The sequence below is a fragment of the Siniperca chuatsi genome, linkage group LG5 (assembly GCF_020085105.1).
Source record: "Siniperca chuatsi isolate FFG_IHB_CAS linkage group LG5, ASM2008510v1, whole genome shotgun sequence".
In the NCBI taxonomy this organism is placed as follows: Eukaryota; Metazoa; Chordata; class Actinopteri; order Centrarchiformes; family Sinipercidae; genus Siniperca; species Siniperca chuatsi.
Window position 1 is genome coordinate 29,381,437 of NC_058046.1, and position 12,296 is coordinate 29,393,732.

The window sequence follows — 12,296 nt, forward strand, 5'->3', positions numbered from 1 at the left end:
ATATTTTCGGTAACACTTTACATTGCCTCCTCTTCACACTAACTTTAGAATAGGGAACCTGCGTGGGTTAATAAGGGTCAAACTACTAGTGAATTAGTTATGAGCAAGACCTCACTTTAGAATGGGGAACATATTCTGAGTCAGAAAGACTTTATTTAGAGTTATTTGGACACTATTAACACTTGTAGTTTTGTGTTTTGTTACATAAGAAGAGCCCATATTTATTAAGTGTTATTAAGGGAGAATGACTATTCTTGTGGTACTACCACCTTATAAGGCCCATACTGAGCAAAGCATATTAAGTTCGTAATTCATGTACAACAACTTCCTTACTTACTATCAATAAGCAGTAATTAGGAGGTTATTGAGGGAAAACTCTTAGTAGTTGCAGAATATGGTCATGCAGAATAAGGCATTAATAGGTGCTTTAAAATGACTAATAAAGAACCAACATGCTACTGATATGCATGCTAATAAGCAACTAGTTAATGGCGAATATGTGTACCCTAGTTTTACCATATTTTCTAATGACGTATTTCCATAGGGTCCATGTGCAAATAAGAGATTTGATTGTGGGATTTTATTTAACTCCTCTGATCTTCCCCCAAACTTTAAGCCTGACAGTAAACTCTTGGTCTCTCCCGCCAAACCATCAATTAGGGACGAGCCTCACCCCAAGACTAACAGACTCCAGACCCTCTGACACGCCCATACCGGTCAGAAATGAGGGGCAATACAACCTTCCCAGTCTCCAGAGCAGATAGCTGAAGCTGTAATGACAGGACGCCGACTGATGAATGACACTGAAGGACAGTAAAGTTGGCTCACTGATTCAGAGGGTCAGTGAGCAGGGTCGTTCACTGGCCGTTTTCTCCCTGTGTTCCTTCTCAGGACAGTGTGTGGCAGTGTCCCGCTCTGATGCTCAGAACTGAATCAGACAGACCACAGATGACTTGTTTTGGTTTCCATTCCTGGCTCAGCAGGCTGGGTTGGGGGATGTCTGGGATTACTGGTGTATGAGTGTGTTTTGGGGAAAGTTGTGTCAGGGTTTGGAGAACCAAAGTATAATTTTGTTTGGTCACCAGGAGTTTTTTTGTTTTCCTTTAAAGCCAACATAGAGATGCTCTTAATATCCATCTACAGGATATTGACCGGTATCTCTTATGTCAATGGCTCTGTGATCATCAGTTTCAGTTATCTATTTGTGTTTTTGCCTCCATCTCTCTTGTTCTCTGTCAGATTGCTACAGAACATGTGGTCCTGATGCCCAGGGAGGAGTACGATGCCTGGCTGCGTTCAAGGGTCACTCTGCCCCCACAGGACCACGTGCCCCTCAAACACCAGGTGAACCACACTCATTAAGACCTGGAGGAAGGCTACAGGCACATACCAATAGATAAAGACAACACAGGCACACCAGTTATTTTGCTTTTGAGCCTGTTCACTTGACTGGGAAAATAGAAGATGTTTGCACCACACTGGAAGCAGCAGAGAAAATGTCAACTTGACAACAATTATTAACAAATAGCACAAAATGAAACTCAACAACTAAAGGTTGGAAGACATAATCATTATTATTTCATAGTTAAATGATATTGCCCAAAGAAAAGGAACAATTAGATTAAAGGTCCAAAACTTCTTACCCTAATAAGCACATGGGCACACATGTGTACAGGTAGGGATAAACACAGAGATTCAGGCACACACAATAACGGGGAAGCAGGAAGTAGGACTGGTGAATCTACAGTCAAATGTTACAAAGAACAACCAAATGCCTTCCTGGATGCATTGTTATTGAACACATTTCCCTGTAAGTCTCTAGTAATAACTCACAAGATTACATGTTATAATTTGGTAGAATCGTTAGTTATTTAGTGCTATGTGGCACATTTTTGTGTGTTTCTTCATTTTTTGGGGGGGTTTTTTTGCACTAAACATCCCAGTACATCTTTTTATTTGTATTTTGTGGTGATGAAAGTTTGCGTTTCTGGATGTGGCACTCTTCCTTATCTGTTATGTCGTGACAGCCATTGCTGCTCATGCTGACTACCCAGTTCTTCTTTTATTTATTCCAAACAACCCACTGTAGATGTTGGTGAAATTCATTGTATATCCCACCCCTTCCTTTTTGCAAGAACATTTGTCCTGGAAAGACCTATTTGACTCTGTGTTTAGACCAGGAAATGTACCGCAAAAGCAGAAGTGGCTAGGTTGAATCACTATCACACACACTATTACCTTGTCTGTAGAGAGCAGTAAAACAGACTTTTACATGAAAATATAACCGGCCACTTTTTGAAATACCGCTGTTTTTCTGCTCAAGTACAAGCCACAGATGACATAAACAATCCAAGGGATAAACAATCTAATATACTGACACTCTGTTGAACCCAGCCAAACATTCACAGTGACCTTTAACCTCCTGACGGGGTTGCGAATAAAAGAGGCTGACCTTCAAGTTAGATAAGATTAACTCACTTGCTTCAGTCAGCATTTTGGAAAAATTGAAAGTGAATGTGACTGAAATCATGTCTTGTGACTTTTAATGTTTGAACCTAATGTGGTTAAGATGCCTTTTTAGACAAATAAACAGATACATATGATGCATGATTAAAAGAAGCAGACCTTTTGCCAATATGTGTTATTTTAACTACTGCTTTTGAAAACAACTTCTAGTAACTTCTAGTCCTCCTTATCCATTTATGATAACATGTACTGTGTTTTTTTCCATGTGAGATGGGGCAGGGTAAACCTACTTAAGTCTGTGTGTGTGTGTGTGTGTGTGTGTGTGGTGGTAGTGGAGCAGCATAGAGTGACAGGGGAAAGTTTATTGCCTGGAAGAGGAGGGGTGGGATTGGGAACGGATGGGGGGGGGGCAGCAAGCAAGCTAGCACTCATTTCAGGAATGCCACACAGTCTGGGAGCTGAGCTCAACACACCCCCACACCCCTCACTTAGCCCTGGGCAGGGGGATGGTGGGGTGCAGGGTGGCTGAGGATAACATGAGGGGGAACTCAGTTTTTAGAGCTCTTGCCTCAGGGCACAAAGTCTAGACCAAATAAAGTGGAATATACCAAACAAGTGCTAATAATAAATATAGCTGCAAGTCAGTGGATTTAAACTGGTATAATTATGCACATAAGTAAATATAAAATAGGGTTTGAAGCTGAAAAGAGTTGTTGCAGTGACCATGAACAAGCTGGTGTAAATAGAAGCACTGGTTAAAATGAAAATGTTTCTGTTCCAAAAGACAGATGTTTAATAAATGAACCTGAGTCATGTCTAGAAGTTTAGAAGTTATTAGCCAAAAGTTTGAGGTTGCATATTATAGTCTCAACATTTGGTTATCTGTGATGTTTTTAGCCTCAAAATGGACACAATTACAGCTCAAACATTGAAGGGGAACCAATTTTACACATGAAAATCAGTTCACTGGAAGGAAACTTTCTGAAGTCTGAGGAAAATTACCCTGATGATGTCATAATGATGTAATCAGGATCATCTCAGTTTTGCCTTTTTTTGATAGAAACAGCTGAAGAGAGACAGGAAATGTGAGGGAAAGAGAGAGACAGAGAATGACGTGCAGCAAAGGGATTCGAACCCGGGCCGCTGGGGCGCCTCGAGACTACCAATTTTTAACAGAAAGTTTGTGTTACAAACATCGACTGTATAAAACATGGACGTAGTGTCCGTGACATCATCCATAGGTTTCTGAAGAGCCGTTGTGAAGCTCAAAGTGGGCGGCTCCTGGCGGCTCCGGCCGTCGCCATCTTGGCCATGCCTGACTGGCTAATCCAAAAAGAGCAAAGGGCAAAGAGGTGGAGCTGAGGCAGGCCCAATGAAGCCTGGTTGATGAAATCACCTAGCAGCAAGCCACCTTAGAGGCCACCCACCTGTCACTCAAAGCGGCCAAGTCCTTAATTATGCATACCTTTAAGGGCAGTTATATAAAAATTCTTTATTTTAATCTCTCTCTCATAAGTCTCCAACTTTACAGAAGTACAAAACTAAATTGCTGGAGTATCCAGTATCCAGTAGTATTTAGAAATGACTCCTCTGTTTCTGCAAGTATATCCAGATGTCATGCGGTAAAGGCCAAACAGTTGTGAATGATGAAAGATGTAAGCAAAACCTGAGTGGACATTGAGTCAACTGTGTGGGAGGATTTTGGGTTGCTATTGCAAGGCTGGTCTGCTGGTGGCACAGGAGAGTGTGGCTGTGACCATAGTGTGGTCCATCCCAGATATACTGTATGTCTGAAGTTTAGTTGCTGTGGAGTCAAGAATCTGAAAGCTATTCACTGTGTGTGATTGTGTTTGGATTTAGTGTCTTAACACATGATTTTAAAGTAGAAAGGGAAGAGCCCAGGAGGAAAACAAGCTCCTGCGTTTCTTGGATCTTAAACTTTTTCTACTAATCTGAAAGCAGAGCACAGCACAACAGTACTAGTGAAAAACACCATGAAGAGATGAATTTAAGAAGTGCAAGCAACATAAAATACTGTACATTAAACTGAACTAAAACTTAAATTAACAATTGCACTTTTAAGAGGATTTTAGGCATCTACTTTCATTTTGGTGAAAGCGTTTGTTATAACAGTGGAACAAGCTTAAACTGTGATCACCACCATTACAAGCAGTCAGAAGAAAGAACAGCTTCTGAAATCACTTCTGTTAAAATGTACCAAAAAATATGTTTAATTAAAAATTGACAGAACAGACGGTTTTCTGCTTCAGGATTCAGATGAGGATGAAGTCGTGTAGGTGTCTTGATCTAAAAACCTTGTGTTCTTTCCGTCACATCATATCAAAAGCCCAACGGCCGAGCCGTCTACAGGAAAATTCAATATTTACTCATCAGTTTACCAGCAGCAGGCTCTTCATGCTTGTGTAGTTATGAAAGTGAATTTGGCTGCATAGAAAGGACAGAGAAGAAGTGTTTGCTTAGTGGTAAGTTGTGCAACCAAAAGCTCGAAATTATTACGTAAAAAAGCTGAGTTGTAGTGAAATCAACTTTAAACTAAGACATTAGGGGTTGTGAAATTCAGGTCTTATGGTACTTTTGCAGTACTTCTCCTGCAATTTCACATTCAAACAACTACATATGATCACTTTTTGGATGCCAAAAGTAATTGTTGCTTGCTGGCAATGTTGGTAAACAGGACAATAATCTTGTATTGTAGTTACACTCATAATGAGGTGATAGCAGACTTCCTGAAATATCAAATGTAAACGCCGTAATGGCTGCATGCTTTTATCAGTTCCTTTATTGTGTCTTCCTGCTCCTGCAGCATGTTCCCTTGGTTAGCCCTTTGTCCTACTGATAGGTTCCCCGCAGCTGGCTCTTTGCACATGTAGACAGTCTCTTATCGCTGCTCAAACAGTTAGGGGTGTTCTCAAAGTCACGCACACACTTGAATTTTCTACCCAAATAATGTGTGCAGAGGTCCAGATCAGGACAAAAATGAGTGATTCACTGGCTTCTCTTGTCACTATGACAAATGTCATTTAGCCCAAGTTCAAAGTAACTTGTCACACTGTCACACAAGCTAGTCTTCACTATTGACCAAAATAGCCATGTAGCATTAGCTTAAAGTACACACATATGACACGTTTACAGCTGAGGCCACTGAGGGAAACCACCTGTTGTGGATACAGTGGTGGAAGTGTGCTGTTTGACTGTCGCTGTCAGCTAGGTTGTTACTTTTTATTGATCACATTATCTTTCTTGGAATATGAAGTAAATTTAGTAGTTTCCTGTATTTTGCAACAATTTCCTTTTTAGTGGAAGAAATAAAGAAATAAAATAGCCTTTTTGTGAATAAGGCAAATGTTTTTCAAAAGAAGATATTTTTAGCTGTTGCTGTGTGAAAACCTTGTGACTCCAGTTATGCTGGGTTTATTGATTGATCACACGATTGTCTGTTATAACGTTCTATGGCCAAATCTCCAAACATATTTTTAGCTGGTGGTCTGGCTCTATGGTAATGACTGTCTGTCAGTCCACCAGTTGAGTGTCCAGACTGAGCCCAGACTGAACTATCTCAGCATCTACTGGTTGTTATTTTACAACCAGATACCTGTAAAACTAATGGCATTCCCATCAGCTTCAGCTATACTTGGTGCTAATTAGCAAATGTTAGCATGCTAACACACTAAACCAAGATTCTGAACATGGTAAACATACCTGCTAAGCATCCGCTTGTTAACATTGTCATTGTGAGCATGTTAGCGTGCCAACGGTAGCGTTTAGCTCAAAGCACCACTGTGCCTAAGTACAGCCTCACAGAGCCGCTATAGCGTGGCTGTAGATTCTTTGTCTTGTTTAAAAATGTATATCATTATGTAACGCAAAAGGTCGTTTCTCTTTTATGTTTCCAAAAAGCTGACATACAGTACAAAGTGTTCACCTGACAGCAACACTATTGATCTATGACTCTTACACCTGGTCACTGCGGGAGTGTTCAGTATTACAACAGACACAGTACAAGCTGTGACAGCTAAGGGATGTTTATTGTCTCAGATAGCGTAGGTGGTCCTGATGAAAACCCATGAAAGAAATTCACATGAAATTCCAAAAAGCAATTACCGTACTTGCGTATGTGTGTGCATGCCTGTCTGTCTGTGCTCTGTGATCATGTTTATCATGACTCTGTAATTGCTGGCTGACACAGGCTGACGCATGAGCCTTTAACCTCAGGGGCCTGGTTTGAGCAAGCAGTAAAAGACCATCCAAAAGTTGTGGTGCGTAGTGTAACTGCAGCTCTATTCTAAAAGTTGTTTAAGAGAAACTATCTTAGAAAGTTAGGACCTCAGAATTTGAATTAGATTGCAGATCGAGTAAAATGCAAAGCTATGTTGAGGTTATGAGAGCAGAAGTCATTTAGATGATATCAAAAGATATTTAAGATGTGCAGTTTAAATCCCTTTGATCCAAATCTTTGTTACGTGGGTTTGCTGCCTTTGAGAGAGCTTCAAAGGGAGAATCTGCCACGCTGTGTAGGAGGAATCCAAGTGATTAATGTTTTCTTCCAGCAGACAGGCTTCCTCTTGCAGACCTGCCACGCGTACAGGAAGTGAAACCATGGCAATAGAGCCTTGTGTAATGTGTAATGCCAGTTCGTCCGCAGCTTGCATTAGCTTGTGCCTATTAAATATCACTCCAGGAAGCCTCGGCTAACCTGCTGTCATTCAGTGTATAAAATGTCTCTCTTTTCTTCTTCATTGCTGACCTCAAATTTTGTTCCAAAGAATATGTTGTTGATGATCATTTTTAAAGCCAAAGATGGTTATGTGGTCTCTCTTCAAGATGAGAGTTAATTTCTTAATTGATTTGAATAAGTATGTATAGTTATCACTTGCTTTCTACATGGCCATTCATCAATCAACATACTTACATACTGGAGACATGACATATAATTTGTGTTTGAGTGCAAAAGTCTTTTTTGGGAAATATATTTTGCCATATATTTTGAAGTGATAATTAAGTTTACACTAAATGTAATCATGAAGAAATTTTAGCTTTACAAATATTTCAAGTCCCCCACCACTCAAAACTGTATTTTGCTTATCATTATTTCACTTGGAAGTTTGACCTTGACTGTGCAGAAGGTCAACACTATGTGTAGAGTTTGACACTAGAAGGCTCACATTCATCTGCTGAAGTTTCTCTTTGCTCACCGTAAATCTGTGAGGGCAGGAGTTTGTGACATCTCAACTAGTTTGGAGCTAATTGTAATTCTGGTCCAAATGCGCACACCGAGAATGGACTTTACAGTAAAGTAGGAGACATTTTGTGTCCAGTAGTTAAACTTTTGAACTCAAAAAATATTTGCATATTCATAGATTCTAGACTTTTCAATGAGAGAGAAAGACAAGATGTAATGTTAAGAATTTTTAGCAAGGTAATTTTTTGGAAAACCACATCAGACAGAAATTATTATTCATAGTATTTTTATGTCTTTAAACCTATCTGGAGGGGATCTTTAAATACAGTTCTACAACGTGACTTGTAGAGCTGCATGTTCTTGACTTTCAGGAACACATCTGACTCCCATAAGTAGCCTTACTTTTCCTTCAGTGGGCTTTGGCTCAGTGCCGTGGATCAGACATGCATAAACACACTTGACTGGCCGTCCTTTGTTGCCAGTGGTTACTGAGGATAACGATCTCTCTCACAGCTCGAGAGTAAGCCACATCGACTGAGCACAAGAGTGAAGTGAGCGTCTGTCTGTGAGTGCATGCTGGTATGTGTGCGTCATTGATAACTTACGTCTGCAGCTTCTTGTTTGCATACACATTCAAATTGTGATGCAACTAAGAAACGGTTGACTTGATCCTGACAAGACAGGTTGTGGGATTTTCATGTTAGTATTGTTTGAATTTTGGTTGTTCTTCCTTGCAAGTGAAAATAACAGCTCGAACAGGAAGATGTAGGTGAAAGTATAATGTATAATGATTTGCTCCATGTTAAATGATCATTTGGAATCTGGAAAAACAAGCCAGACATGAAGAAATAATAAGAATAGAAACACGCCTCGTGAAGCAGGAAGACAGGATTAACAAGCCTTTTTTCTGGAACGTTAACGGGTGACTGAGTGAAGCAGTTTGCCTTTTAAACATGCTGCGGAATCGTGTTCCTGCATGTCCACGGACAGAGATGGACAGATGTTGTTTGTTGGCAATGATGGCGACTATGACTCACTTTCCCCCTGCTGAATCATTCATAAAGTGCCCTAAATATCAAGGCTATGCCCCCCCCCCCCCAGCCGCTCATTAGCCTTTTAATAAAGAAAGCCAAAGGGGGTCGTTGATTTACATTCCTCATTTGGGTCAGATGACTGAAGTCACTCAGCCCTTGAGGCTCGGCGACTGCAGAGAGTGTAACCCCTGCTCACCCCCACCCAGCAACACCATTATCATTACCTCTCACATGAGAAAACATGAGCCACGTTATGCGCTTCTGGCTGCCTTGACCTCTTGTTTGCTTTACACCTGACTACCTTTGTCTTGAAATCCTGTTTGATCAGGATCAAATCCTGTTTTTTTTTGTTTGTGCTTGCTTATTTCTCAGAATCCTTGTTGTAAAGCTAAGTTAAGCTAATTCAACACTTAAAAGTGTTTCTGTTATTGTGTCAGAGCAGACTTACCCTGTTGCTCTGTACATTTGGAGTACACTGTTTACAGTTTGGTCTGAAGACCTTGAAAGTTCCAACTGTAAAACCTGTATTTACATGTGGCAGCTGCCAGTGTAGGTTTAACATTTCTCTTTATAATACTGCTGAGTGTAGTAACCCAAGACCTGCAGTAAGGTTTATCCAAATCCATGCACAGGTGATGACAGCGTCATATTAGCATGACAAATGTGGCTCTAATTTAAGCATGGACTTTGACATCCAGAACCAGGTTGGTGTCATACTGGTTTAGAGGAACACACTGACCTGGAGCCCGACTTAATCAGTAATCAATTAAAAAAATTCAATCTTTAGGTCACAAAACATCTCATGTGAGTTTTGACAATAGCAGGAAAAGGGCCCATAAATGTTGGGATAATTCAAGCCCTGTTCACACAAATAAAGACATTAGTCATCATTTCCAGGTGCCAGTCACCAAATAATCACACAAAGAATTAGCGTATTTCGGGGCAAACTATCGTACATTTAAATCCAGACTGTTGTGCACCCAGAACCAGTGTTAGCAACGCATATCACGCGGTTCACAGTACATGCATGGGTTCACCAAGTTGATAATGAGCAATACAAAATGGAAGTTGTGAAATAATGAGGTTGTAGGTGGTGACAGGGGCTCTCTCACGAGATGTCAGCAGATATGTGATTAGATCATTTATAGCAGGCCCAGGATCAGTTTTCTGTAAGACATTATTGATTTAGTTGATTTAGTACAATAATTAATCTGGCTGCTTCCAAATCAGTTTTGTTCCATTTAACTATTATCGGGGGGGGAAAAAACCCTGACATATTGAAATTATCATACATTTAGGGTTTTTTATAATTATTGATTGAACATTGTACAGAGGGCTAAATTATTGTACAAATATGATAATTATCGTACACCAGTCAACTCTGATGCTACTCCAACAGGAGGACAGAAAGAGTTAGGATTTACAATCCGACCAGCTGACTGCTCCTGATCTCGCCTGGGATGTCCTGAATGGTAACATGCTTGAAATGTTTGTTGGTTAAACAAGTCAAATGTGGCCAATAGCAAGATCCAAATTACACTATTTGATGTGAGATGTCAGGGCGTGTTTCTACTCTTATTATTTCTTCATGTCGGGCTTGTTTTTCCAGATTCCAAATGATCATTTAACAACATATATTTTGGCCAATTTAAGGGCAATTCATCTTCAAAATCTCCAATGATAATAAAAATAGAATCTTGGATTAGCAGGAATCACTTTGAGTGGAACTTACTGGAAGGGGAAAAAGGTAAAAGATCAATGGCAGCTAAGTCACAATAAAGATTTAGGCGTGTTTTAATATCTAATGCAGAAAACTCCTAAAGGTGCAGAAATCTCTCGAGTAGCTGATCATTAATTTTTAACCAAAACATGTAAACACTTATTTTACCTGACCAATGGGTGAAAAAAAAAAACTTAAAATTGTAACTGGCACACATCCACTGAGTAGAAACAGAAATTAATCTGTTGTCCAGAAATAAACCCGAATCTACAGCCTGAAATCGAAAGACCTGCTCCAGCAGATATTTTTCAGTTTCAGCTCAACAGCTGTAGTCTGATTCAGTCTTTGCTGTAGTTCGCACCAATGAAACAGGAAACGGTACATTTCTCACCACACTCTTTCGGGGTAGCTGAGGTGAAGCTACGTCAAAGGCTGGTGCGGTTTCCGTCAGCATACCACAATAACACAAAATGGAGGTCAGATTACAATGAAATAGCTGAGTTGCCAATTTTTGTTTTTCCCCTTCAACCTCTTCTAGATAATTTGCTGTCATGTACTCCAAAACTGGAGTAGCTGCTTCGAAACATAATGGAGGACATCACTAATACAAAACTTTGAAATCAGTGAACAGGAGTTAAAGCTAACAGAGACAGGCAGCCAGGCCCTGCAGAGTTAAGATCAATTACATTTGTGTTGCATCTGAAGACCTGATCTTATCAGATCATACAACAACAGGGACTCCAGGGGCTTTTGTTCAATGGGTGGGTCATACCAATCATAGCCTCGGGAACTTAAAAGAGGCAACTGTGTCCTCCAACATGCAGAATGAGACCTCAGTGTGATTAGAATAAAGGCCTGAGGGGAAAGGTGTGCTCCTTACTCTGCCCAGGCCAAAACACCAACAATACTTACACTGACCTATTTCTGTCGGAAAGTAAAGACTAAAACCGTCTCAGGTTAGACTCCCAGGAAGTTCCCAGTTACATTATAAGTGTTATGTAATACAAGCAGGCCTCCTCAGAAAAGCAAGGTTGTGCTGGAACAATAGACATAGGGAATATAAACACTGTGTCCACACATGTGTGAGATAATGGGGATAGGAAAGTTAGACAGATAACTGCGAAAGGATTGTGCTTTATTCCGGTGGACCGGTGAAACAAAATCTGACCATGAGATTTAAGAGTATGATTACGTTATGCATGTTGATTGCTCAAATTAGAGTTTAAGATAACATATAACATTTGTTAAATTAGTTTGATAAACCTGTTTTGTGAAAATACTCCTAAATCCCTAAACTTTGACCCTTCATACTGAACTGAGAGCAAAGTAAATCTAATTAACCATGATTTGCATAATTAAAACTCCTGATATCTCTACCACATCTGGGGGTGAAACTGATTCCACTGGTGATGTGATTTAAATTGTAAGATAATACAAGTACATGATTCTTAGAAGCATTTCACTAAACAGCACTATCCAATATTTTGTTTTTTGTATAAAACCTCTGTGTTTCCATTAGGGCTGCAACTAACTAGTTATTTTCAGTGTTGAAAATTACTTTTTATAATTAATTGCTTAGTCCAGTTGTTTCCAACCTTTTTTTCAAATGAAGAAATATCTATTTGCGACCCCTCATATCACAGGTTATGGCCTTAGTATACAGTTGAGATACTTCTTTGTCAAATGTCAAACAAAATCTCCCTTTAAACGCCTCAGATTTATCCTAGGACCTCTCGGACAGTCCCGGCACCCAGGTTGGGAACCATTGGTTCAGTCTATAAAGCGTCAGTAAACAGCGAAAAACACCAATCTCAATTTTTCCAGGGGTCAGCCTGACATTGCTGGTCCTGTACCACCATCAGTGCAAAATATTTGG

At 40.0% G+C, this 12,296-nt stretch overlaps 1 protein-coding gene across 6 annotated transcripts in view; it reads left to right on the forward strand.

Annotated features, from left to right (window-relative positions):
- The window catches only part of znrf3 (zinc and ring finger 3), a 138,532-nt gene that overhangs the window by 31,172 nt on the left and 95,064 nt on the right, over positions 1-12,296 (forward strand). For all 6 annotated transcript variants that reach the window (XM_044196957.1, XM_044196960.1, XM_044196954.1 and 3 more), the window contains one exon: positions 1,240-1,344. In XM_044196957.1, coding sequence (XP_044052892.1) covers positions 1,240-1,344 — 105 coding nt within the window. The remainder of the gene's footprint in view (positions 1-1,239; positions 1,345-12,296) is intronic.